The 25500-nt window shown below is 49.7% G+C and overlaps 1 protein-coding gene across 4 annotated transcripts in view; it reads left to right on the top strand.

Moving 5' to 3' along the window:
• The first annotated feature begins 6662 nt into the window (after nucleotides 1–6662).
• Nucleotides 6663–25500, top strand: part of RPH3AL (rabphilin 3A like (without C2 domains)) — a 39904-nt gene continuing 21066 nt past the window's right edge. The window contains exons 1-6 of one of the 4 annotated variants that reach the window (XM_083875258.1): nucleotides 6686–6727; nucleotides 12548–12953; nucleotides 14873–14976; nucleotides 17255–17398; nucleotides 18915–19044; nucleotides 23335–23421. In XM_083875258.1, the coding sequence (XP_083731384.1) occupies nucleotides 14900–14976; nucleotides 17255–17398; nucleotides 18915–19044; nucleotides 23335–23421 (438 nt within the window). In that variant the 5' untranslated portion in view covers nucleotides 6686–6727; nucleotides 12548–12953; nucleotides 14873–14899. Of the gene's footprint in view, nucleotides 6728–10157; nucleotides 10252–12547; nucleotides 12954–14872; nucleotides 14977–17254; nucleotides 17399–18914; nucleotides 19045–23334; nucleotides 23422–25500 lie in introns of those variants that run through there. The other 3 variants (XM_083875257.1, XM_083875259.1, XM_083875260.1) reach the window with 3 other exon arrangements.

Raw genomic sequence — 25500 nt, 5'->3', positions numbered from 1 at the left:
CAGGTTGTTTTTTGTTGTTTTTTTTTTTTAATACAATAATTAGCCACACTCCAGGACAAACACACAGAGTGGAAAAGGAGCATTTCTGATCATTGATGGATATTTGTTTTTTAAAATACAAATGTCCTTTACTCCACACAGACACAGACAGTGAGTAACCACTGCTAAGACACAGAAATTGTTGGAGTTTTGGGTGAGCTCAGAGGTTCCCTCAGCATTCAGTTCACACTTGATCTCCCAAAAAATTCCAAACAATTTCTGCAGGAATCTCCTTTACCCGCTGCTGCCCTGGAGGGGTGGGGAATTCCTGGCAGCAGGGACATGTTCCTGGATGTACAACTCATACCTTTTCCTCCTGTTCACCCTGTAAACACACAGCCTTTCCTGCTCTGCCTGGGGATCCTCCAGAACCCCATCCCAGCGGAGGCTTTCACTGAGCTGAGCACTGAGATTTTCCTCTGCTCTGCTCCCACCCAAAATGCTGCAAACTGCTGCTGCAGCCTCCTTTGTTTTTGCATTTTCCCGATTCCCTTTTGCAGCATTTTGGGCTGAGCCAGGGTTCCTCCCAGGAGTTGAGATTTGAAGTGCTGGAGGAGAGTTGGCCCCTTGTTTTCTGCTTTTCTGGTGCTGTTTTTCTGTTAAAATGATAAAATGCTGTGAGAAAAAAAAAAAAAAAAAAAAAAAAAAAAAAAAAAAAAAAGTTCTTGTCACACCTCTTCATAAAACAAAAATAAAATGAGGAAACCGCTTAATAAAACCCCAAGTCTAGAGGAAAAAATAGTAATGGCCCAAAAATCTTATTTTTAAGTAGGAAATGGATATTTTTTCCGATTGGCTGACATAGGGATTGTCACACCTGTAAAAATGTATTTATTGCAGCTGTTAATGCATTAATAGCACTTCTGCACTGGCATCAATTTCATTGGGTTTTTTCCTGACTCGATTTAAGCAGGAAATTGATTCTGAGTTGTTGGGGATTTTTTTTTTTTAAAGCTGTCACCCATTAATACAGTGAGCTATTTTATTTTATTTTTTTTAATAGTGTGATTTTTGGAAACTTTCAGGCACTTTACTAAGATAGTGGAAAATGAATGGAAATATCCCTTTACACACACAAAAAAAATAAATTGGAAATTACCCTCTTTTTTTCTGTAGTTTTACCAACCCCTCACCCCCAGTGACAGATCAGTGACGGGTGAATATTTAAATATCCACAAAATAGTAACAAACTGCCCAAATTCGGAGGAGATTGTGGAATTCTCCACTCCTGGCAGGTGCCTTCTGCCTCCTACCGCTTATTCTCTGTAGTTACAGGGGCTCCATCACTGGGATAAATCTGTAGCTGCAGAGGAAAATATGTGTATAAACAGGGCTCAGGGGAAGGTTTTAAAGTGCCATTGGTGGTTTCCTGGGAAAAGCTGTTTTTTTCTCACCTGCCCTGGTGGTGGCAGTGGTGACAGTGGTGACACTCCTGCCTGGTGGTTTCTTTCTCCCTGGAGCTGCAGGGGGGTCCTGCTGCCTCCTGCCCGGCTCCCTCTGCTGCCCAAGGGGGATGGCCCTGGAGTGGCCTGGCAGGGAGCAAGGAAAGGAAATTCATGGTGTCCTTCCTCTGTGACCCCTCTGCACCTTCCTGCCCTCCATCTTCCCCACCCTTTTCCCTCCTCCTCACCTTTTCCCTCCTCCTCACCTTTTCCCTTCTCCTTTCCTCCCTGCAGCCTCTTCCCCTCCATCCCGGCTCCTTCCCTCCTCCCCTCCCTCCCCAGGTCTCCAGGGCAGCGCTGGCACAGGGACAAGCCTGGGCTCGTCTCCTGGTCACCGGGAAAACTGCCCTGCCCTTGTCCCCTGAGTGTGCTGGGCTGTGCTTGTCCCTTGTCCCTTGTCCTTTCCCTTGTCCCTTCCCTTGTCCCTTATCCCTTGTCCCCGGCAGTGCAGCCCCGATGTGCTGCAGGATTTGCAGGGGAAGCACCAAGTCCCTTGTCCCTTGTCTTGTCCCTTGTCCATTCCCTTGTCCCTTATCCCTTGTCCTGTCCCTTGTCCATTCCCTTGTCCCTTGTCCATTCCCTTGTCCCTTCCCTTGTTCCTTGTCCCTTTTCCCTTCCCTTGTCCATTATCCCTTGTCCTTTCCCTTGTCCCTTGTGCCTTCTCTTGTCCCTTATCCCTTGTCCCTTATCCCTTATCCCTTGTCCTGTCCCTTGTCCCTTCCCTTGTCCTTTCCCTTATCCCTTGTCCTTTCCCTTGTCCCCTGTCCCCTGCAGTGCAGCCCCGAGGCACTGCAGGATTTGCAGGGGAAGCACCAAACCCCAAATCCTCCACGACCCCTCAGCCCTGGAAATCCAGGTGATGAGGGAAACTCATCTCTCCTTTCCTTCCCCCCTCCCATTTCCCTTCCTCTTGCCCATTTTGCCTTTTCCTTTCCCTCCCTCTCCACCTTTGCTCCCACCAGAGCAGGGAAAGCACAGTTTCTGGGGCAGTGACACCTCTCAGGGGTTTTTGGAGCTGCTGCAGCCCTGCCTTTGCTGCTGGGTGTTGGTGGGAAGAGCTGCAAGACCCTCACAGCAAGTGAGGTGAGCACAATTCCTCCAGAGATGAAAAATCATCCCTCAAAACTCCAGGAACAGCTGCTGAGCTCCTTTTACTCATCCTCTCCTTGGGAATAACATGATTTAATCCTTTCTGGGTGCTTTCTCCTCCTCCCTGCCTTTTTCTTTGCTCCTGGTATGTTCAGATGTTGCACTGGTGGTGGCACTGGGACAGTTGGTGGCACTGGGACATTGGTGGCATCAGGCTCCCATGGTCTCATTCCCAGGCAGCATCAGGGGCTGGCAGTGATGGTGATGCTGATGCAGGACAGCAGCCACAAGGTCCCCAAAGGCAGCCTGGGGATAAAATGGACAGTGACACAGGACAGGAGACAAGGAAAACAGCAGCAGCAGTGATGGGGTGTAAATAATTCATCCACACTGGGAAAGGGAGAGTGGGATTTTTGGAGAGCAGCTGAGGGAAGGGGATTTACTTGTTGCTAATGACAAGTGGTGGTTGGTGTTAATTTTATTATGATCAAACCTGACTCGCCAGGCAGAATTAGAGCCCAGTGGGAGCTGCTGGCCTGAGCTGCCTGTGAAGAAAATCATCTTCTGACAGCTTTTCCCAGGAATGCCAGCACAGGTAGGACCAGTGTTCTCCTGGTTAATCAACTGCTGCAGGGAGCTGGGGTGCCCCTGGTATCAAATTAGGTTATCCTGAAAGGGTGACCCATCCCCAGGCAAATCCTGGTGCATTTTTTGACTTTGAATACGACTACACCGAGCAATTTCTCTAATTTTCCGAGTTTATTCCCAAATCCTGGGCCACAGAGGCACAGAAGTTGTGTGTGGATCTACACCTGGGCTGCCAAAGAAGCCTTTTGAATTGATGTTGTGGGTGCTGCAGGCTCAATGTGAACAAGGAAAGGAGAATTAGACATGAGCTTTGCCCATCCAAGCAAAATGTGGATCAGAATTTGGAGTTTTTCTTTTAAAAATGTTTTAAAAGAGGCAAGTTTTGCTATGAAACATCAATATTCCTCCAGCGTTTGCTTTGTCTTGTGCACCCTTGAGCAGGTGTGCTCTGCAAACCAGGCTTTTTTGGCTCAGATTAGGGAGGGAACCATTGACATTTTATTAAGGAGAGGTAATTAGAGGGACGAACACAGATTGAATCAGAGGATTGCAATCAGAGCAACAGCCTGGAGAAAAGCCCTGGACTTGTTGCTGTGAATTGTGAAGCAGCTGAACTGAGCTGGGGCAGTGAGGAGGGTGGGGAAGCAGCCCCAGACAGCTCCTTGCCTGCTTTTCCTGTGAAATGGTCATTCAAAAATAAAGATCCAGCCAGTTTTATCTCCTGGTATTCACCAGCCCAGTGTCCAAACTGGGAATCACCTCCTGGGGCACTCAGGGATTGTTCCAGCTTGGATCATTCTGATGCTTTTGGGCACTTGTGGTTCCTCTGCAGGACAACACACCGGAGACTTTAACCTCCCCAAGGTCTTCTTCCTCCTCCTTTTTTTCCATTCCTTGAGGAATGGGATGACACAGGAGAGGTCCCCTGTGAGCAGAAGGGCACCCCCAGCCAGCAGCACTGCTCAGGCAGCAGGAGGAGGTTGTTATCCCTCATTGTCCTTGTCACAGAGATATTTAAAATCTGCGGCAGCTGCGATCTGGTGAATAATTCAGCAAAACCCATCATGGATAAAAGAGAGACTTTGAAGGGTTCTTTGGGTGGCAACTGGAGGTGCCTGGCTCCTGAGAAACGAGTCTATTAAAAATTGACTCGGTGCTATCAAAGATAAAACCTGTATTTAGCCTTTAAAATTTTTTTTTAATGTAAAATCATGTTTATTCCCTGTGGCCCCCCGTCTGTCCAGGCCCTGAAGCATCTGTGGGGATCCTGACAAGAAAATCCAACAGCAGGATGGATGCAGGCTCTGAGATGTGTGTCATTTCCCTGCCAGCACAGCTGGTTAAATTAGGCAATTTATCTTTCTCCTGAAGTTGGCTGAACCGTGTGTTTTAATTTATTTATATTATTGACTGTGTGGAAGAACTACCCTGGTGCGAAATGTCATCATCAAGTGTTTTTCCTCCACAGAACTGCAGGCTCTGTGTTCATGCAAAAATGCTCCCTCTGATGTATTTTTCAACAGTTGCCTGAACCAAAAAAAAAAAAAAAAAAAAAAAAAAAAAAAAAAAAAAAATGTGCTTAGACTTGAACTTGATTCAGGGGGAAAAAGGTGGCTGAGAGTCCCCCAGATTATCCTGAGGGCTGGTGGATGTGTGGAGGTGAAAGGGTTTGCAGAGATTCCAGATTCCTCAAGAGCCAGCTCTGGATGGGCAGTAGAAACACAATTTATTTTCTCTTCTTTTCTCTTTTTCCATCTCTTATTTTTTCCCTCCAATCCCTTTCTGTCACAGGGCAAATTTACTCACAGCATCCACTGGACATTTGGACAGCAATGAGCCTAAATCCATGTTCTAGTGCAAAGGAATAATTGTGTTCCTGTGACTCAGTGCAGCATCTCAGGCTGTGTCCCTTCACAAACCCAAATTTTGCTGCTGTTAGCAGCAAATGTCTGTTTTTGGGATTGCTCAGGTCCCTCAATTTTAAAAGGTCTGAGCTCCCATGGTTTTCCCAGGCCTGGCAGGTGGCCTTATTCTCTTCTTGGTGTGAACTTTATTTTTTTTTTTAACCCCTGCAAAGTTGTGGGTTTTTTTGTTTTTTTTTTTTTTGGGTTTTTTTGAGTCAGGTTTTTATTTGCTTCTTGTGTGGATTTTGGGTTGATTTGTGGTTTTTTTTTGTTGTTGTTTCTCTTTTTTTTTTGCTTTGGGGTTTTTTTTAGTTGTTGGAGGGGTTTTTTTTTCTTTTTTTTTTTTTTTTTTTGTGTGTGGGTTTGTGGTTTGTTTGGTTGGGTTGTTTTGTTTGTTTTGTTTCTGTTCTGGGTGGAGGTTTTTGTTGTTATTGTTTTGGGAATCTTTTTGTTTGGTCTTTTGGGGGTTTGTTTTGGTACCACCTTTCCTTGTTTATAGCTGGGTGTGTTTTTCCTGTGGGTTCTTACTCCAGTTTGGGATGCACATCTGGCCGTGTCCACAGCCCAGAAAAGGTCCTGGGACACATCTGGCTGTACCCACATCCCCTCCAGCTGATCCCTGTCACATCTGGCTGTACCCACATCCCCTCCAGCTGATCCCTGTCACATCTGGCTGTACCCACATCCCCTCCAGCCCTTCCTTATCCACATCTGGCTGTGCCCACATCGTGCCAGCAATTCCCAGCTCACATCTGGCTGTGCCCACACCCCTCCAGACACTCCCAGCACACATCTGGCTATACCCACATCCCCTCCAGCTGCTCCCAGTGCACATCTGGCAGTACCCAAATCCCTCCTGGCACTCTCAATGCACATCTGGCTATACCCACATCTCTCCCTGTCACATCTGGCAGTGCCCACATCTCCAGCCGTTCCCTGTCCACATCTGGCTGTACCCACACCCCTCCCAGTGCTCCCAGCTCACATCTGGCTGTGCCCACATCCTTCCCTGTCCACATCTGGCTGTACCCACATCCCTCCAGCTGCTCCTTGTCACATCTGGCTGTACCCACATCCCTCCCTGTCACATCTGGCTATATCCACATCCCCTCCAGCCATTCCCAGATCACATCTGGCTGTGCCCACATCTCTCCTGGCATTCTCAATGCACATCTGGCTATACCCACATCCCCTCCAATCGCTCCCTGTCCACATCTGGCTATACCCACATCCTCCCTGTCACACCTGGTTGTACCCACATCCCTCCAGCCACTCCCAGCGCACATCTGGCTGTACCCAAATCCCCTCCAGCCATTCTCAGATCACATCTGGCTACACCCACATCTCCTCCAGCTGCTCCCAGCTCACATCTGGCTGTACCTACATCTCTCCCTGTCACATCTGGTTGTGCCCACATCCCCCCCGGCGCTCCCTGTCACCCCTGTCTGTCCCCACATCCCCTCCAGCTGCTCCCAGCGCACACCTGGCTGTCCCCACACCCCCCCGGCGCTCCCTGTCACACCTGTGTGTCCCGGCGGCGCTGGGGCCGCTCGGGGCCGGGCTCAGGAGGGCGGGCGGGGGCGGGCGCAGGTGCGGCTCCGTTTCCGCCTCGTCCCGCCGGGGCAGCGGCTCCGCCGAGCGGCCACCACCGAGGCCGGAGCTCAGGTGGGTGCGGGGTCAGCTCGGCTCGGCTCAGCTCAGCCTGGCTCGGTTCATTTCGGGGCTCTCCGGGCGGAGTTTGAGCGCCCGGCGCGGCCCGGCTGTGGGGCGTTTGTAGGGAAAGATCTCCGGCCGGGGTTTGTGGGCTCTGCCAATGGGGAGGAGCCCGGAGGGGATCGGGGCACCCACAGCGGGGTCTGCACGGCTGGGGAGTTCCCTGACAGGCTCCGGGAGCGGCTGGGATGTGTTTTGTGAGCCTGTCCCCAGCCCTTCCGCGAATTTCGGTGCGTTCAGACTCCTGGAGGGAAATAACTTAAAGGGCAAAACAAGGCGGAGGCGGGAGGTGAAAAGTTCCCAACCCCGTCCTGCTTTTGGGGTGTGAGGGGGGAGAATCCACAGGTGCCTGTGGGAGGGAGGATTGTGCTGGTTTTTAGACATTCCGGGGTGATAGTGCTGGATGTGGAGCTCACAGTGACACACCGTGCCCACCCCTGGGGTTTTTGGGGTGATGGTGTTGGGTGTGCAGGTCACAGTGACACACTGTGCCCACCCTCAGGGTTTTTGGGGTGCTGGTATTGGATGTGCAGGCCACAATGACGTGCTGTGCCCACCCTGGGGTTTTTGGGGCACTCTGGGGTGATGGCGTTGGGTGTGGAGCTCACAATGACACACCGTGCCCACCCCCGGGGTTTTGGGGTGCTGGTGTTGGATGTGCAGCTCACAGTGACATGTTGTGACCACCCTGGGGGTTTTTGGGGTGATTGTGTTGGGTGTGCAGCTCACACTGACACACTGTGCCCACCCCCGGGGTTTTTGGGGTGCTGCAGGTTGCCTCAGACACTTTCCACCACCTGCTCAAAGTCCAGCCTTTCCTTCTTCTCGTAGCAACCACCAGGGTGATAAAACCCGCCTTTGTGGTGCTGTTTCAAAAGATGCCTAAAATCATAATTAAACCTTTAGGATGCTGCAAAAACAGCTGTTCCACCCTCCAGATGTGCTGACAGGCCTGCAGCTCAGGGCACAGGGAGGTTTTTTGGCCAGGCCTGGCTGCTCAGCAGAGTTTCAAAAGATGCCTAAAATCATAATTAAACCTTAGGATGCTGCAAAAACAGCTGTTCCACCCTCCAGATGTGCTGTCGGGCCTGTGGCTCAGGGCACAGGGAGGTTTTTTTGGCCAGGCCAAAGAGTTTCTCCACTGGCCCTGAGCTGTTCTTTTCCTGCTTCACTGGAGGTGACAAGGCAGGATTCCTGGACAAACCCTGCCCAGCTCTTCCCTCCTCTTCTCCAATTCTTTCTAAGAAACTTCATTCTTCTCCCGAGCCTGGGGAGGTGCCACACTCCAACCTCAGCCCCGCCGAGCTTTTTTAGCATTATCAGAGCAGCGAAATGAGTTTTCTCTAATTGGCCATTTAGATGCTAATTTGCTTTTCCCAGGCCTGTGCCAGATCAAGCTGCCCCCGGAACTGGAGTCACAGAGCGAAGCTGCCGCTTTTATGAATTATTCACTTTGCATAAGGCACCTGCCTGGCTGGGGATCAGCAGGAAATGGGTCCAAAGTCTGATAAATAAAGATACACCTTGGCAGGTGGAGCGGTGCTGGCTTTGCTCCCTGGTATTGAGTGAGGGCTGCTGGGGCACCTGGAGGCTGCTTTGCTTTGGCAAAACCTGGGGGTTTTTTGGGTGTGGTTTTTTTTATTTTATTTTTTTTTAATTTATTTTATTTTATTTTATTTTATTTTATTATTTCTTAAATTTTTTTAAAAATTTATTTTTTTGTGGGGGGGGTTGGGGGGTTTTTGTTTGTTATTTGTTTGTTTGGGGTTTTTTTTTGTTGGGGTTTTTTGCCTTTTTTTGTTTGATTTTTTTTGGGGGGTTTTTTTGGGTTTTTTGGGTTTTTTTGTTTCGATTTTTTTTTGTGGGTTTTTTTGTGGGTTTTTTGGGTTTTTTTGTTTCGATTTTTTTTGTGGGTTTTTTTGTGGGTTTTTTGGGTTTTTTGGGGTTTTTTTGGTTATTTGTTTGGGGTTTTTTGTTTGTTTGGGTTTTTTTGTTGGGGTTTTTTTTGCCTTTTTTGTTTGTTTGTTTTTTGGGTTTTTTTGGGTTTTTTGTTTCGATTTTTTTTGTGGTTTTTTTTTTGTGGTTTTGTTTTGTTTTGTTTTGGGGGTTTTTTTGTGGTTTTTTGTTGGTTTTTTTTTTTGTGGGTTGTTTTTTTTTTGGTTGTTTGTGTTTTTTATTATTATTTACAGCTCACCATATCTCAAGTAGCCACACTAACGAGCTCCTCTCATTAATAAAGGGGTTGTTGGTGCTGGATCTTGGCTTTCCTGCAAGAGCTGATTCAATCTCCCCACTCACAGCACTGCCAGGGACCTCCAGGGCATTTAAATGTATTTAATACCTCCATATATTAAAAAAAAAAAAACCCAAACTCTTTGTAAGTTCCATCCTAAAAACAGTTTGGCTTCTTGTGGCTGCTGCTGGGATTGGGCAGCAGCTCTGGTGGGGAGGAAATTCCTTGGTTTTCCCTCCCCAAACCTCATCCTCACCCCCTTCTTCACCAGCTTGGCCTTTCACAAGGACACCTCCCATGAGTGTTTGATTGGGCTGGGCCAACCAGAATGAGGATGTGGATGAGGTTGTGCCCATTTTGGTGGTGCTGGTGCTGCTCAGATTGAGCTTTCATGGCTGAGGAAAGTCAGATTGGGTTGTCAGTGGTTGTCCCCAAGCTTTGTGGGGTTTATTTGGATGCTGTATTCTGGCCCAGGCTGCAGAGCTCCCAGGTCAGGTCTGGTCACATTGAGCTCCCTGTGTCTCTTGGCTTCTCCATCAGCTGCTGGGGGTTTGTATGTGTTATAAGGAAATGGCAAAACGCTGTTTTCTGAAATTTTCTGTTCCAAACCCGCTGTTTTCAGAACAGAAAACTGAAATTTTCCGTCCCTCAGCCGTGCCCAGGTGTCTCACTGCCCGAGACATCTCCTGCCTCCGCTGGGCTTGTGCCTCCTGCCTGCTCAGCCCCTGTAAAATCAATTTACATCGTTTTATCCGTGCCCACAGCAGGCTGCTGCTGAAGGGGCTGATGAACTGCTGGATATGGCTGTGAACGAGGAAAAAACACTTCCCTAAAACCCTGATCCAGCCTTGCTGTGGCTCCAAGCCTTGGTCAAACCTTCTAACCCAACTGTGCATCCCCTACCATTGCTCCTACATCCCCCATAGCTCCTGTACCACCTCAAAACAGCTCTAAAATCCCACCTAGCAGGCTTTAAACCACCAGGAGAATAAAAAAGAACCATTTTTTCTGCAGCAAAGAGCCATCCTGGCGGGGCTGGGAGGGGAAGGCACTGGCTGGTGGGCCGGGTTAACCTTATCAATCCCTGTTGCTCATTTACCCTCTGTCATGGCAACACCAGCAAACACTCCCTCAGTTGCCAAGGTTTCCCGGGGATAATGGGGTCTGGCGTGAGGAGCAGGCAGTGATTACACCGATTTCTTTGAGGGAGAAACCACCAAGAAGGGAAAAAACGGGCCAGCAGGTACCTGGGAATCCTGGGGGAGGTGATGCCCTGGGAGCAGGTTGAGGTAATTACACCTTAAGGTGTAATTGCACAGCGAGGGTTGTGGATTGAGAGCTTGAGCTGGAGCCAAGCTGCTTTCATTTTGATTTTTTTTTTATTATTTTGATTTTTTTATTATTTTGATTTTTTTTAATTTTGATTTTTTAAATTTTGATTTTTTTAAATTTTGATTTTTTAATTTTGTTTTTTAATTTTTTTTTTAATTTTGATTTATTTTAATTTTGATTTTTTTAAATTTTGATTTTTTTAAATTTTGATTTTTTTTAATTTTGATTTTTTTATTAATTTTGATTTTTTTTAATTTTGATTTTTTAAATTTTGATTTATTTTAATTTTGATTTTTTAAATTTTGATTTTTTTGTAAAATGAGATTTTATTATTTTTTTAATGTAGTCTAATTAATTTCCTACGAAAACAAATTAATCTAGACACGAGCTGCTCAGCTGAAATAAGCAGGCAAAATGAGAGCTGACTGGAGGCCTCCTCTTGGGGCTGTGCAGGATTTTTTTTTTTGTCTTTGCAGGGCTCTGAGGAATTGATGCTCTGTGGTGGGCACCTGTGAGGAGCCCAGCTGCAGGCTGGAGGAGGTTTTTCTGCTGCCAGGAGTGCATCAGAGTCAGTGAAAACCCTTTAGTTTTAGTTCTGGGTTGAAGTCAAAATATCTGATGTGGAGGAGTGGGGAGGGGGCTCGGTGTGGTGAGATGATGCTGACAAAACAAGGTGGTAAATTCAGGGCAGGGAAGTGTTGAGGGTGTTAAACACAGAGCTGCAGGCTGGCTCAGGCAGGGATTTCTAGGGGCTGGGAGGGTGTTCTGGATAAGTGTTGCTGTGTTCTGCTTTGCTGTTTTATTCTCCTTCAAGCATCTGGGGAGGTGGCAGGTATGACCTGCAGTGTGTGCTCAGCTGTGGAGGTAAAATACACGATGCTGAGAAAACCTGGATTCTCTCTCAGAAATTCTTTGAAGGGCAGCCTGTCCAGGGGCTATGTCTGCCTGCCACTGTTCCCTTCACCCACTGGGAGGCTTCTCCCCCCCAGATTGGAGTCACAGATTGAAGTCAGTCCTGGTTTCCAGAGTACAACTCTTATCATCAGAGCTGCAGGCAGGGAGGGATGTGCAGGGTTCTGCATCCTCCAGGAGGCTCCTGGCCCCCCAGGGAGGGTCAGAGCTGCAGGCAGGCAGGGATGTGCAGGGTTCTGCATCCTCCAGGAGGCTCCTGGCCCCCCAGGGAGGGTCAGAGCTGCAGGCAGGCAGGGATGTGCAGGGTTCTGCATCCTCCAGGAGGCTCCTGGCCCCCCAGGGAGGGTCAGAGCTGCAGGCAGGGATGTGCAGGGTTCTGCATCCTCCAGGAGGCTCCTGGCCCCCCAGGGAGGGTCAGAGCTGCAGGCAGGCAGGGATGTGCAGGGTTCTGCATCCTCCAGGAGGCTCCTGGCCCCCCAGGGAGAGTCAGCCCTGCAGGGCAGTGCTGTGCTCCTCCTCTGAGCCCAGGGCAGCCAGGTGGACTCCGATTTAATGAGCTTTTGGTCTCACATGGCTTCCTCCATCACAGGAGAGGAATGAGCAGGTGGAGTGGCTTTAAAGCAGGTCATAGAATATCGATAAGAGCTCTCTTTTTAATTCAGAATTTGGGTAAAAAGCAGAAGCTTGGAGTGGGAGGTTTTTCTGTACATGAAGTGCTGGTGCTTTGCTGTCACCCTGTGTGCAGGGTGGGCCAGGGGCTGTGGGTGTCTCCTGCTCTCCCACTGGTGGAAACTGGATCATTCTACCCTCCATTAGTTAGGGAGGGTATGGCTTGGTGCTAACTGGAGTAATTTTTTGAGAGAAAATGCAAGACTTTGGGGGGGTGTTCCACCACAGCCCATGGAAACAACTCCCCAGGCTGGCGTGGTTTTGTTATCTGGATGTTTCTGATTTCCCTGCACTTCTTGTCCTGTACTGAGATAAGGGGGGAGATGCCTTCCACTCCTGTGGCATCATTCCCATGTCCATGAGAGGCAGTTCATTCCCTCCAGCCCTGCTTTTCCCCCATCAGACCATACCCTTCAGTCCCATTCCTGTTTCCTTCTCCAAGTTGTGTCCTCAGCAGGCTTTTTCCAGAGGTGCAAAGCCAGTAGAGGAGATGGAAACAGAGAGAAAAAAAAAAACAAAAAAAAACCACACTCCTGTAAATATTTCAAGGAATAATCTCTCTGAAGACTCTTTTGAGACCTGGTGGCTCTTCAGGCTTTTGTTTTGTTTGCCTTCTCTCTTTGCAGATGCTGCTCAGGGAACGGTGGAGGACAGAAAGCGTGTGCTGAGTAACAGGAGGCAAAGGACCATGACATTGCTTGTTTTTGTTCAGTCACGCTGAGCAGAGCTCCCTGTGCTGCGAGCCTGGAGAATGCCTTTAAGCCTCTCCTGAGAAAAATGCTCTGCTCTGACTCGCCCGCAGCTCTGGTAGAGCAGATAAAGCTCTGCTGAGGAGGGGGCAGATGCTTCCAGCACAGCTTTGGCAAAGCAAATTCCTCTGGTCTGGTTCTAGCTCCAGTTTTTTTATTCCAAAGACCTCCCCAGCCATCACAGGCTGCTTGCCTGGAGCCCTGCATGGCCACAGAGTGTGGGCTGTGCTGTTCTTCAGGTGTTCCTGAGTGGGAGGGAGGAATTCACCATGCAGCTGAAAGAGTAATTTAATATATGGGTTTGTGTGTGAGGGGGCTTCATGTGCACATAATCCTGTAACCACACATCACAGGCTTGGGAAAGCTCTGGAAAAATCCCAGCCTGGGCCATTCTGTGTCCAATTGTAGCTTTTCTCTGCTGGTAGCTCAGGCCTGAGGGTGGGAGCCTGTGTGTTCTTGAGCTGTTCATGCCTGATTGCTCCCCTGGGTGTGAGCTCTGTGGGATGTGTGTGGGGAAGGTGTTCTCTGTGTTCTCACCTGAGCTTGGGAGGAAGATTAAAGGAGCAGGAGGAGTTCTGGGGCTGAATGGAAATGCGAAGCCCAGTGTGAGGCACTGAGAGCAGAGTGGGGAGAGCAGGGTTCAAGGTTTTCTTTTAGTGGCAATCTCTTTCCAAAGCCATCACTTTGAAAGTGGTAAAAGGTTTAAAAAAAAAAAAAATAATGTGTGACACTTTTGTCTGTCCTTCCTGCCCCATTTCCTGCATCCCCTCCATGCCTCACTTTGCTGGAGTCAGACTGTGCTGAGCCTTTTTTACACACATTTCTCAAGAAACTCGTGTGGAATTTCCCCTCTCCCCTCCTGCCTGTCCTAAGCACTGCATTTCCAGGCTGGGATGGCCAGAGAGGAGGGAACTGGTTCATTGTCTGTAACTGGTTTGAGGTGGGGTTTGGCAGGGGGGAGCTGCCACAGCTCAGTGTTTTCTGTGCTGGGGGAGTTTGATGTGCACAAACTGTGTGTGAGAGGAGCCAAGGCCATCAGGGCCGTGCCTGGCACAGAGTGCACAGAGCTCAGTGTGGCAGCAGCAGATAGCAGGGCCAGCTACAGCACTCACTGCTGGGGAACTGAGGCTGGAAAAAAAGTGTTTTCTTGGGAACTCCAGCTCGCTTGGCAGGTGATACACCTTCCCTGCCACTGGAGCTGATTTCTGCTTGCCAACCAGCATTAAACACGTTATCTCTGCCCAGCAGGTATGGTTTTCAAAGCTGGCAAGTGTCTGTGCTGGGGACAGGCATTAATACCTGGGAATTTATGCATCAGGGCTTTGCGAGACACTCGCTCTGCTGGAGAGCAAATCCAGCTGGTTAAAAGCTCCCTGCATCAAGTCTGCTTTAGCATCCACTGAAATCTTTTTGGCTGTGCCTGTCCCTTGGTGCTTTCCATTCCCCTGAGCTGCTGATGGGGCTCAGAACTGCTCAGCTGCAGAGTCTCTTTGGGGGATGTTTCTCCCATCTGGAGGTTGGTTCTTGCTGCCTTTCCTGATCAGCCCAGTGGAATTTTCACAGAGCACAAGGAATCACTGGTGTGACCATGCCAGGGACAGCAGCCCCAGCAGGAGATCTGCTGCAAGAGGTGCTGTCTTAAAGCATCAGAGGATGCAAACAAGCTGCTGTTGTAGGCTGGAGTTATAAATATCAGGCTATTATGGAGGCAGTTTTAATGAAGGAAATGACTTGCCACTATTCATGCTGATTGTTGCGTGGGTTTTTGTTTGTTACCCCATTAAGAGGTTAAAAAAAAGGCAACTGTAGCTTCTTTGTGTCCTTTAGAGTGGTTTTCTCTGTCAGAACTGCAGCAATGGGGGCTCTGGAGGTGGGGAGGCAGAGATAATTCTCACAGACAACATTTTTCTCTAGTTTGAAATGAAAAATCAGGACTGACAAAGAGTGTCTGGCTTTTTTTCTTTTTTTCTTTTTTTTTCTTTTTTTTTTTTTTTTTTAAGAGTATACCATAAAATCTAAACTTCCAGCCTTGCCTTCAAGGCACCTGAAGGTATTTATTGCCTTGTATTTCATGAGGGTGATGGTGCGTTTTTATCACTGTCTGTGGGTGAGAGTCTGGCTGTTCCCACCGCTGTCGGTGACTCTGGTGGGTCACCTCTGTTTGCTTTGCTGCAAGTCGTGGCTGCTCTTTGCTTCTTCCAGGTGTGAGCCCTCCCCAGGCTTGGGGCCATGGCTGACATGATTTTTGGCAGCGGGACGGGCCCCTGGGTTTGCCCCAACGACCGACAGCTGGCCCTGAGAGCCAAGTGAGTCCTCCCCACCCTCCTCCTCCTCCTCCTTCCCCTTCCTCCCTCAGCTCTGCTCTGACACCTTTGGCCTCACTCTGCCCCCCTGGAAATCCATCCCACAGCTCTCCCCTGGGTGAGAGAAAAACTTGGAGGCAGCCTCAGATCTCTGCAGCATCCCCCAGCACCCTTTTTTGTTTTAGGGACTTGTCATCAGTCCTCACTTTCCCCTGAAGTTAAAATTACTGCACAACCTAAAGACTAAAGGGATGGGGATGAGTCAAGCACTAGGAGTGCATTTTTCTTGGATGTTCTCATTCCCTGGCAGCTGGGGCCGTGCCACCTCTGCTGCTGCTGCAGAGGGTTAGAAAATAGGGGGACAGCCCATGTTTTTGAGGGTGCAAGAAAATAGGAGAACTACCCCATGTTTTTGAGGGTGCAGGAGAATAGGGGAATTACCCCATGTTTTTGAGGGTGCAAGAAAATAGAGGGACATCCCATGTTTTGAGGGTGCAAGAAAATAGGGGGACATCCCATGTTTTTGAGGGTGCAAGAAAATAGGGGGACATCCCATGTTTTTGAGGGTGCAAGAAAATAGGGGAATTACCCCATGTTTTTGGGGGTGCAAGAAAATAGGGGAACTACCCCATGTTTTTGAGGGTGCAAGAAAGAGGGGAAGTACCCCATATTTTTGAGGATGCAAGAAAATAGGGGGGCATCCCATGCTTTTGAGGGTGCAAGAAAATAGGGGAACTAGCCCATGTTTTTGGGGGTGAAAGAAAATAGAGGGACATCCCATGTTTTTGAGGGTGCAAGAGAATAGGGGAACTACCCTGTAGTGGTGTGGAACAGTGATACTACTCCATATTTTTGAGGGTGCAAGAAAATAGGGGAACTACCCCATGTTTCTGAGGGTGCAAGAAAATAGGGGAATTACCCCATATTTTTGAGGGTGCAAGAAAATAGGGGAACCACCCCATGTTTTTGAGGGTGCAAAAAAGAGGGGAAGTACCCCATATTTTTGAGGATGCAAGAAAATAGGGGGGCATCCCATGCTTTTGAGGGTGCAGGAAAATAAGGGGACATCCCATGTTTTTGAGGGTTCAGGAAAATAGGGGGAACTACCCCATGTTTTTGGGGGTGCAAGAAAATAGGGGAACTACCCCATGTTTTTGAGGGTGCAAGAAAATAGGGAGACTACCCCATGTTTTTGAGGGTGCAAGAAAATAGGGGAATTACCCCATGTTTTTGAGGGTGCAGGAAAATAGGGGGAGATCCCATGTTTTGAGGGTGCAAGAAAATAGGGGGGAACTGCCCCATGTTTTGAGGGTGCAAAAAAGAGGGGAAGTACCCCATATTTTTGAGGATGCAAGAAAATAGGGGGGCATCCCATGTTTTTGAGGGTGCAAGAAAATAGGGGGGCATCCCATGTTTTTGAGGGTGCAAGAAAATAGGGGAATTACCCCATGTTTTTGAGGGCGCACTGCCTGGCTGGGAGCAGTGACCTCCACTGCCACTTCCCCAGGCTGCAGGAAGCCTCAGCAAGGCAGTGGTGCCCAAAAATGCATCCTCCTCTCAGCCATAAGTTTATGCAGTGACCTCCAAACCCCTCCTGAATGGTAATTAATTAATTGAGCTGTGAAAGCTCCTGCCTGCTGCCAAGTGAGCCAAGGAGAGGCATCAGCTGCTGAGTGTGAGGCACAGAGGGTTTGCTGGAGTCCTCGTGTGAACCTGGCCCGGACCAAGGGAGGATGTTGCCAAATTTGCATTTCTAGGCATTCGCCTGGATTCTGTGTGTGTGAACTGAGGGATGTGGGAGCTTGGAGGGAGGAGAGTGGAGGTCTTGGGTTTTTTTGGGGGGGTTTGCTCTTGGATTTTGTGGTGCTTGGCATCATCACCCATCCCTGTGAGGAGAGCAAACCCCAGGGGTGCTGCTTCTCTTGATGGACAAACAGGAATGGGGGATTGGAGAGGTGAAACACAAACAAAGAGTGGCAGGGAGAGAAAGCAGAGCACTGGGTGATGCTGTGGGGGTGATGTGAGGATGTGGACAGTGAGAGGAGACTCTGCTTTGCCCATGGAACAGATTTCCCTGATGGGAGACTGACGTGGGTCTGTGAGCCCTGGGCAGTCTCAGTATGGGGCAGGGCAAGGGTTTTGTGCTTTCCAAGGGGGTTTTGTGCTTTCCAAGGGGGTTTTGTGCTTTCCAAGGGTGTTTTGTGCTTTCCAAGGGGGTTTTGTGCTTTCCAAAGGGGTTTTGTGCTTTCCCAGCTGAGCCCTGCCCTCCACCCCTCCCCAGGCTGCAGACAGGCTGGTCAGTGCACACATTCCAGACTGAGAAGCAGAGGAAGATGCAGGCCCTGAGCCCCAAGGAGCTTGAGGTCATCCTGGGAGTGATCCATAAGGCAGAGAAGCTGGACGTGGTGGAGCAGCAGCGCATTGGGTACGTCCCTTGTCCCCTGCCCTCCCCAGGAAAGGCCAGCACAGGCAGGAGGGGCTCTCCCAGCTGCCTGAGCTCAGCCTCCAGCACTCAGAGCATCCCTGAGGTCAGTTATTTGCCCCTCCCACGCTGCTTGTTTGGGGATGATGACCATGGGGGAGGATGTCATGATTTCCTTCTCTCTGAAGGCTTTCTCTGAGCCTTGGGGATGGCTGAGGCTGCAGCCCTGACACAGTCCTTGGAACATGCAGGCTCTGGGGGAGGCTGGGGAGATGCTGGGCTGTGCCCAGGGCTGCTGCAGGGTGGCTCAGGATCACTGCTGGCAGTGCACTCGGGTTTTCCCTTGTCCACACCAGCCCCCTGGGATTTTGCCTGGAGCAGAGAATGAGTTTATGTTCTAGCTGGCTGAGCCCTCTGGATGGGCTTTGCTGGCTTGAATTATTTAATTTACAGGCCTCCCTTTGCTGCTGCAGGTTCCCATTTGCTGTCAGTCCTGCTGGAGGCCTGGCCTGAGCTCTGTCTGTGATCTGCTGCCTTTCAATCCGGGGAGCTGGGCAGCCCTGCAGCATTTCCCTGCAGTGTTTGTGTTGATGAGACAGGAAACCCCAGGGACTCCCATCCTCCTGCTCCTGTGCTCCCTGTGCAGAGCTCATTAGCCAGGGCTAACGAGGAGTGACAGAGATGTTGTTGTGATAAATGGGAGACCCCAGCAGCAGGCAGTGACCCTGAGGGCCCGGCTGCTCCTGTGTGGCTGCTGGTGGAGCTGCAGCAAGTGCTGCCCTTGCAGCTCCTGCGGTGGAGCATCCTCTGAAATGCCTTTTGTTAACTCCCAGGAGCTCTTTTGTGCCGGAGTCCGAGTGGATCATAAATCCACTAATGATGGCTGGATCTGGCTGTGCAGCCTGACCTCCCCACCACGGCAGGGCCTCCTTCAAACAGCCCTTGCCTTGCTCTTGGAAGGGGCCCTGGTGGATGGGACATTAGCACTAATGAGAGTGGGATTCATGGATTTATCAGCTCCCTCCTGGTGCTGATGAATGGCCTGGCTGCTGCTGTCCCCCTCCGCAGATGGAGGCCTGAAGGTTGCCAAGCAGTGATCTCATGGCAGAGCAGCCTTGCTCTGCATGCTCTCCACGCCCTGCATCCTAATTGCTCATCCCACCCCCCTCCCCTCTCTCCCTCCCAGCCCTGCTGTTGCAGACTTTGTGTGTGCAAATGTGCTCCCTGCCTTCCAAATGGGCTGTGGGATGGAGCAGGGAGCAGCCACTGGCATTGCTGTGCCACCACAGCCAGGCTCATTTAGCTCTGATGGGCTTCAGCCTGGCTCGTTTTCATCTTCCATCTTCAGTCTGCTCTCCCTGCTCCGAATGGGATGTGGGCAAGTCACTGCTGCTTTCAGGGAGGTGGGCAAATGGAGAAGGTTTAGCTCCTTTCTCCTTTCCCAGTGGGTTTTGCCCTGCTCTGAGCATTCAGAGCCCTCCCTGCAGTGCAGTGACTCTGCTGTGCCTCTTGCCCGCAGGCGCCTGGTGGAGAGGCTGGAGAACATGAGGAAGAACGCCATGGGGAACGGCCTCTCGCAGTGCCTGCTCTGTGGGGAGACCCTGGGGCTGCTGGGCAGCTCCTCTGTCTTCTGCCAGGACTGCAAAAAGGTGGGTTTGGTCACAGGTGCCTGTTCCTGCCAGCAGAACTCTCTAGGAAATGCCACCAGGCTCCTTAGAAGCTGGAGAGCTCTGCAGGGTTGTTTTGTTCTCCTTGGTGCTGTCAGACCATCGAGTTTTCTGTTGCAGCCTGGGGATAAAAAGAGGTTCCTCAGGATCCTAAAGTGCCTGAGCTGTGCTCAGTGCTGGGATGGGCTGTGCCAGCCCCCTCTGCATCTCCCAGCTGGGGTTTGCAGCGTGGGGCAAGGGGGAAATGTGCAGCCAGCAGAGACAACTCACAGCAGAGTCTGTGAGCTTTGAGCTACCCACAGCAAGGTCTGCCCTGTGACCTTCCAAGAGGACTCAAGTCCATCCTCAAGCTCCAAACCAGTGTGAGTTCCCCAGCCCTGAGCCTCAGGGGCTGCCTGTGCTGTGTGTGTCATTGACAGGGGGAGAGCCCTGCTCTGCCAGCCCCCCAGGGATGATTCCTGCTGCTCCTGGTTAATCTGTACTGCTGTGGAGATGATGATCTCCAAGGCAACCAACCTCATCCTGCCTCTGCTGGGAGGCTGCTCCTCCTGCACTTGAAGCCCACCTCCCCCTGGGGACTCACCTCTGGGGCTTCCTTTCATCTCAGCACGTCGAGGTGGGAGCACCTTGCTGAGAGCTGGAGTGTTCCTGACTGAGTAAAACCTCAGGGATGGTGGTTGGATTGTGGGGGGACAACTTTCTGTGGCCCTGGTGGCCTTTGTGGGACACAGATGTCGTGCAGAGCAGGCTGCTGTGAGCTCTGCTGCACAGCTGGTTCCTCCACTGCAGCCTGTCCTCAGGAATCACTGGAGTTTTGCAGGAGATTCCTTCTAAGGCAGTGCCTAGGAAAGGAAACGTGGATCTTGGAGAATCCTAAACCGTTGGGAAAGCAGATTTTTAGGGAAGGGGTGTGGAAGGAAGCAGCAGTGGGGAGTGGAAGGTCTGGTTTTGGAGCTCTGGGAGCAGCGTGGTCTCTGTGCACTGTGGGGAGCAAAGGGTTGGGTGGCAGGCAGGAGATCCCTGGCTGTTTCCTGTGTTTCAGGCATGTGGAATAACAGGATGTGCTCTATTCCTGCCTCCTTCCCGTGGCAGTTCTGCTCTCACCGTGTCAGGAGCCAGCTAAGTCACGTTGCCACGGGGCTTTGTCACCAACTTCCCCTGAACCCTGTACAAAAACCACTTCAGAGACTCCCCAGCCCTGTCCCTTTGCAGGAGTGACCCTCAGCTGGTGGGACAGTGTGAGCCTGAGCCTCTGGGAGGGCTGTGACCAGAAAACCCCAGTGAAAAGCTGTTTTTTTCCTTTTTTTTTCTTTTTTTTTTAACGTTTATTCCCTTTTTGTCTGAAGTCTGTTGGGCAGTTCAGCACCGTTCACATCCAGGTTTGATTTAAGTGAGATCCTACTTTTCCAAGCTGCATTTTGCAGCTGCTTTTTCACCCTGGCTGCACTTTTCAGCTCTTGTGCTAGCTCAAGGCAATTCTGCCTGCGTGCCCTGGGCTTCTCCCCTTCTCCTTTTTAATGTTGTGGAGTGAAGTGAGGGAGCAGCCAAGCCTTCAGCAGGAGCACAGAGTGAACTGCTTTGTTCCCTCTTGTTCCAGGGCTCTCCATCACTCACGGAGTGCTGCGTGCAACAAGCAATTTGTCAGGGAATTATGGATTTTTTTTTTTAAAGTTCATCTTTTTTTTTTTTTTTTCCTTAGCAGGCTCTGCTCCGTTACCATGTCATTGCAGCACATTTAATTCCACAACAGGAATTGTAAATGGTGCAGCTGAAAAAAAAAAGCAGCAGAGAATTTCCCTTCAACCTGCTGAGCAGAGGTTCTGCATTCCTGATGGATCTTCTAAGTGCCCCTTCCTGCTTTATAAGGAATACTTTTGAGTGTTATTTTTTTTTTTATTATCTCCGAAGGAAAGGAGTTTGTGGCAAGACAAAGGTGTGTGTTTGTGCAAAGGCAGGTGTGGTAACAAGAGCAGGAGTGAGACAAAGCCCGAGGTGCCCAGGGGATTGATGCCGTGTGTGTAAAAGGTGAAGGATGAGTGGGAGAGGAAAGTGCTTTGTCTTGTTTTAATGAGAAATGGGGTTGCATTTAATGCCCTTGATTTTTACCTCTTCTTCCCCAGGGGTTGTGAGAGGGATGCTCGATTTCCCAGATACTCTGCAGGGGAAGGAGAGGAGGAAAACACCGCTTTAATTTGGGTTTTTTTTTTTTTTTCTTTCATGGCTGGGAGTGTGAAATCGTTTGGGAACTCCCACTAGAGGGAGCGTTTGAATGTGCAATTGGGATCGTGGAGGGCATTCCAGGCTGAGCTGCTCCCTGAGTTTGGGGTCAGGGCAGGGAGAGTTTGGGGTCTTTTAGGTGGTGTCTGAAACTGAATCTGCCAACCCTCTTGCACAACCGTGTTAAGGGTTGATGCAGCAGAGTCAACAGGTTGTTCATTATTTCTCTGGGAGAATGAGGGCAGGAACAGTGGGGTGGAGAAGATGAGACCTTCACCGCTGGACACTCCCTTGGGTTTGGTTGGTGTTGGGGCAGGGAGAGTTTGGGGTTTTTTAGGTGGTGTCTGAAATTGAATCTGCAAACCCCCCTTGGCTTGAGGAGTACCATGTTGAGGGTTGATGCAGCAGAGTCAACAGGTTGTTCATTATTTCTTTCTGGGAGGATGAGGAGAGGAATAGTGGGGTGGAGAAGATGAGACCTTCACCCCTGGACACCCGTGGACACTCCCTCGGCTTTGGGGTCGGGGCAGGGAAGTTTTGGGGTCTTTTAGGTGGTGTCTGCCAACCCCCTTGCACAACTGTGTTGAGGGTTGATGCAGCAGAGTCAACAGGTTGTTCATTATTTCTCTGGGAGAATGAGGGCAGGAACAGTGGGGTGGAGAAGATGAGACCTTCACCGCTGGACACTCCCTTGGGTTTGGTTGGTGTTGGGGCAGGGAGAGTTTGGGGTTTTTTAGGTGGTGTCTGAAATTAAATCTGAGGATCCCCCTTGGCTTGAGGAGTACCATGTTGAGGGTTGATGCAGCAGAGTCAACAGGTTCATTATTTCTCTGGGAGGATGAGGGCAGGAGTAGTGGGGTGGAGAAGATGAGACCTTCACCCCTGGACACCCCTGGACACTCCCTCGGCTTTGGGGTCGGGGCAGGGAAGTTTTGGGGTCTTTTAGGTGGTGTCTGCCAACCCCCTTGCACAACTGTGTTGAGGGTTGATGCAGCAGAGTCAACAGGTTGTTCATTATTTCTCTCTGGGAGGATGAGGATGAGGCCAGGAATAGAGGAGTGGAGAAGATGAGACCTTCACCCCTGGACACTCCCTTGGGTTTGGGGTCAGGGCAGGGAGATTCTGGGGCCTTTTAGGTGGTGTCTGGAATTGAATCTTCCAACCTCCCTTGGCTTGAGGAGCACCATGTTGAGGGTTGATGCAGCAGAGTCAACAGGTTGTTCATTATTTTTCTAGGAGGATGAGGACAGGAACAGTGGGGTGGAGAGGATGAGACCTTCACCCCTGGACACAGGAGCAGCCTGGTCCTGTGGATATGTAACTCTGGGGACATCCAATCCTCATGTGGACCCCAGCAAGGTTTTGCTCTCCTCTTGTGAGTGGCTTTTCCTCTGTGGGGATCAAAGGATCCAATTTCTCACTCAGGCTGCACGCCAGGGCTGATGGGCATCGGCTTCATTATGGGATATTGTGTGATTCAGGTTGGGAATGGCTTGGGATGCCAGCAGAGACCTGAAAGTCCCCTGGTGCAGCAAAAAGGGCTGTGCAAAACCATCAGGAAATGTGTGTAACCTGTGGCCATGCCCACCTGCTAAACAGCCACAGATCAAGGAGATTGTGCTGGAATGAAGAGGAAAATGTGGGATTTGACACATGTGTGTGTGAAAGGAGGAAGGAGAACATTTCCAGTCTTGCACTTGTCCCTGGTTACTGCTGCTTTCCACACCACAGAGATTGAGAGGTTGGGATTTAGAGGAATAAAAAAGCCCCTCTGGAAATACCCCTGTGGGTGATGGGGTTTGGTTTGGCCTGTCCAGTTCTCTCCTCACCCTGCAGTCCAGGGCTGTGCTGTGGATTTGCCTTTGCCTCGTGTCCTTACACACCTGAAGCATCTTCTCCAGGAAAACACAGGAAAATTGTGCCATGGGTTAAGATTTTTTAAGAGCTGTTTCCTCTCAACCTCTTCTCTCTCCCCCCAGGGGCTGTGGGGACCTGCTAACACCACCTCTTCTTCTTTTTTTCCCTTTTTTTTTTTTCTCTCTCTCCTTGTTTCAGAAAGTTTGCACCAAGTGTGGGATAGAAACTGTCGGAGCCCAGAAACGTCCCCTGTGGTTGTGCAAGATCTGCAGTGAGCAGAGAGAGGTAAAACACAGCTCTGGGGGAGATGGGGCTCAGCAGCATCCACCTGCCCACCCCAGATCTGTGCAGGGCGTGTGTGGGCTCTTCCCTGTGCCTTGGAAGGCAGAAAATGGGATTTGGGAAGCTTGGCTGGAGGCCAGGCAGGCTCAAAACACACACACAGTGGTGACAATTTTGTTTTATGAGGAGGTGAAGGGGAAAAAAACACACCTGGAGCTTGCCTTTGTGGGATTTTTTTCCAGCTCTGGGCATAAAGAGATTGTTCCCTTACACCCTTTCCCTCCTCCTCACTCTGTGGCAAATAAATTTGCCTAACTGTTTGTTTTTTTGGTTTTTTTTTTTTTTTTAATACAGCTTGAGAGATGTAGAGCATAAATGAATATTTGTCCCACTAAAAATAACTGGGATTGCAGCCTTTAAATCTGTTTTCCTCCCTGCCTGCAAAATCCCATAACTTGCCAGTGTGTGAGACTTCTAATGCAGGTCTCTAAATTTTTATATCCTTCATCCTTGACTTTACACTACAAAAAAAAAACCCCAAAAAAACTAATGGCCTGCCTCAATTCTTGTCTGCCAGCCAGCATCAGGGCTCACTGCTCTGTGCTGAAATCTCTGAATTTGTTCTGTTGATTACAGATGGATTTTTCACTTGTTCCCATCAATTTCTTTTGGGGCTTTGGCTTGTGAGGTCCTTGAGCATCAATCCAGCCCAGCTATTTCTGACCAGTGCACCCAGCTGTGCCACCTGCTAAATCAATTTTTTTGGGTGTGGTGAGAGTGTTTGTGCAGGTGTTGGAGGTGCTGAACTTTTATTCTATTTATTTTAATTACTTGTGGAAACTTGGCATTGCTTTGGTTTTACATTGGAGGGATTTTTTTATTTTTTTTTGTGTGTGGGTGCACCCTCAAAGTCCATGTCCAGGTGAGATGAGGGTGGATGCTGCTGGTCTTTAAATTATCAGCAGCAGTGTGGGTAGGGCAGGAAGGAGAGCGTTGCAGCTCCCTGGATTTTTGATAACAATTTGATCCACTGAATCATCTGGATGTTTTGAATTCCAGCTAGAGATCCCAAAATAGAGAGCGAGGCAGGTGCAGGTGTTCTCTGTGCTCTGCAAGGAAACAACAGGGACTAAAATTTGCTTTATTTCTTTTATTCTCTTGTCTTTTTTTTTTAATCTCTCTGTGGGTATCACTGTGAGGTTTGTTTTTTTTTTTTTTTCCTAAAAAATAAGAAATAACCTGATCACTGGGCAGAGAATATTAATGTGTCCAGTGCTATGTGTGGCCAGAGTGTGAGGGTTTGATAACCTTCAGCACGCCCTCTGTGAGTCCTGAGATACCTGAGCCAAGGTGCATCCCTGATGAAAATGGATGGACCTTTCCTTCTTAGGCTAAATTATGGCCTCAACTTGCCCCTCAACCCTTAACTCCTGTTTTATTTTTCAATTCCCTGTAAGGTGGGTTCAAGTCTTTCTCCTTTCTTCTTTATACTGCTGCTGCTGGTGCCCTGAACAGAAGGATGGAAAGGTCAGTGTGGGCACACAGACACCAAATCCTGCATCCCCTCTGCCTTCCCACATGCCCTGCCTTTATTTTGGGGGGATTTGGGAACTGAGGATTGGCAGAAGCCTCGGGGCACCTGAGGAAGTTGAGGCAAATCAGAATAAACGTGGCCCAGCAGGATCCCAGGATGGTGAGGTTGGACATTCCCATTGCCCATAGCTGCTTCCATCCCTTATTCCCACATTATTATTTATCCTTGCAGGCTGGAATTAAGGCAGTATAAATTTAGTGACACATGGTGTCCATTTCCTCTTTTTGCTGCCTGGGACAACACCGGGTTTATTAAATAATTTAATTAAATAATCCCCCTGCCTGTGTCAAAACAAACACCAGAGCAACGAGCTGGGGCTTCCACTGGGATCTCCAGTCCTTGGTGCCCACAGATCCCTCTGGGAATCCCAGCCCCAGCCACTCTGCTGCTCTCTATTCCCTTGAAAACCCTCTCTGGGTTTTCTCTTTTTGCTGCACAGCGACGAGGAGCGAGTCTGACGCTCTTGTCTCATTTCTGGAGGGAGGAGG

Source organism: Zosterops lateralis (genome assembly GCF_965231275.1).
Source record: "Zosterops lateralis genome assembly, chromosome: 19".
In the NCBI taxonomy this organism is placed as follows: Eukaryota; Metazoa; Chordata; class Aves; order Passeriformes; family Zosteropidae; genus Zosterops; species Zosterops lateralis.
Note: the sequence above shows the minus strand (reverse complement) of the source record. Positions and strands in the feature narration are given on the sequence as shown.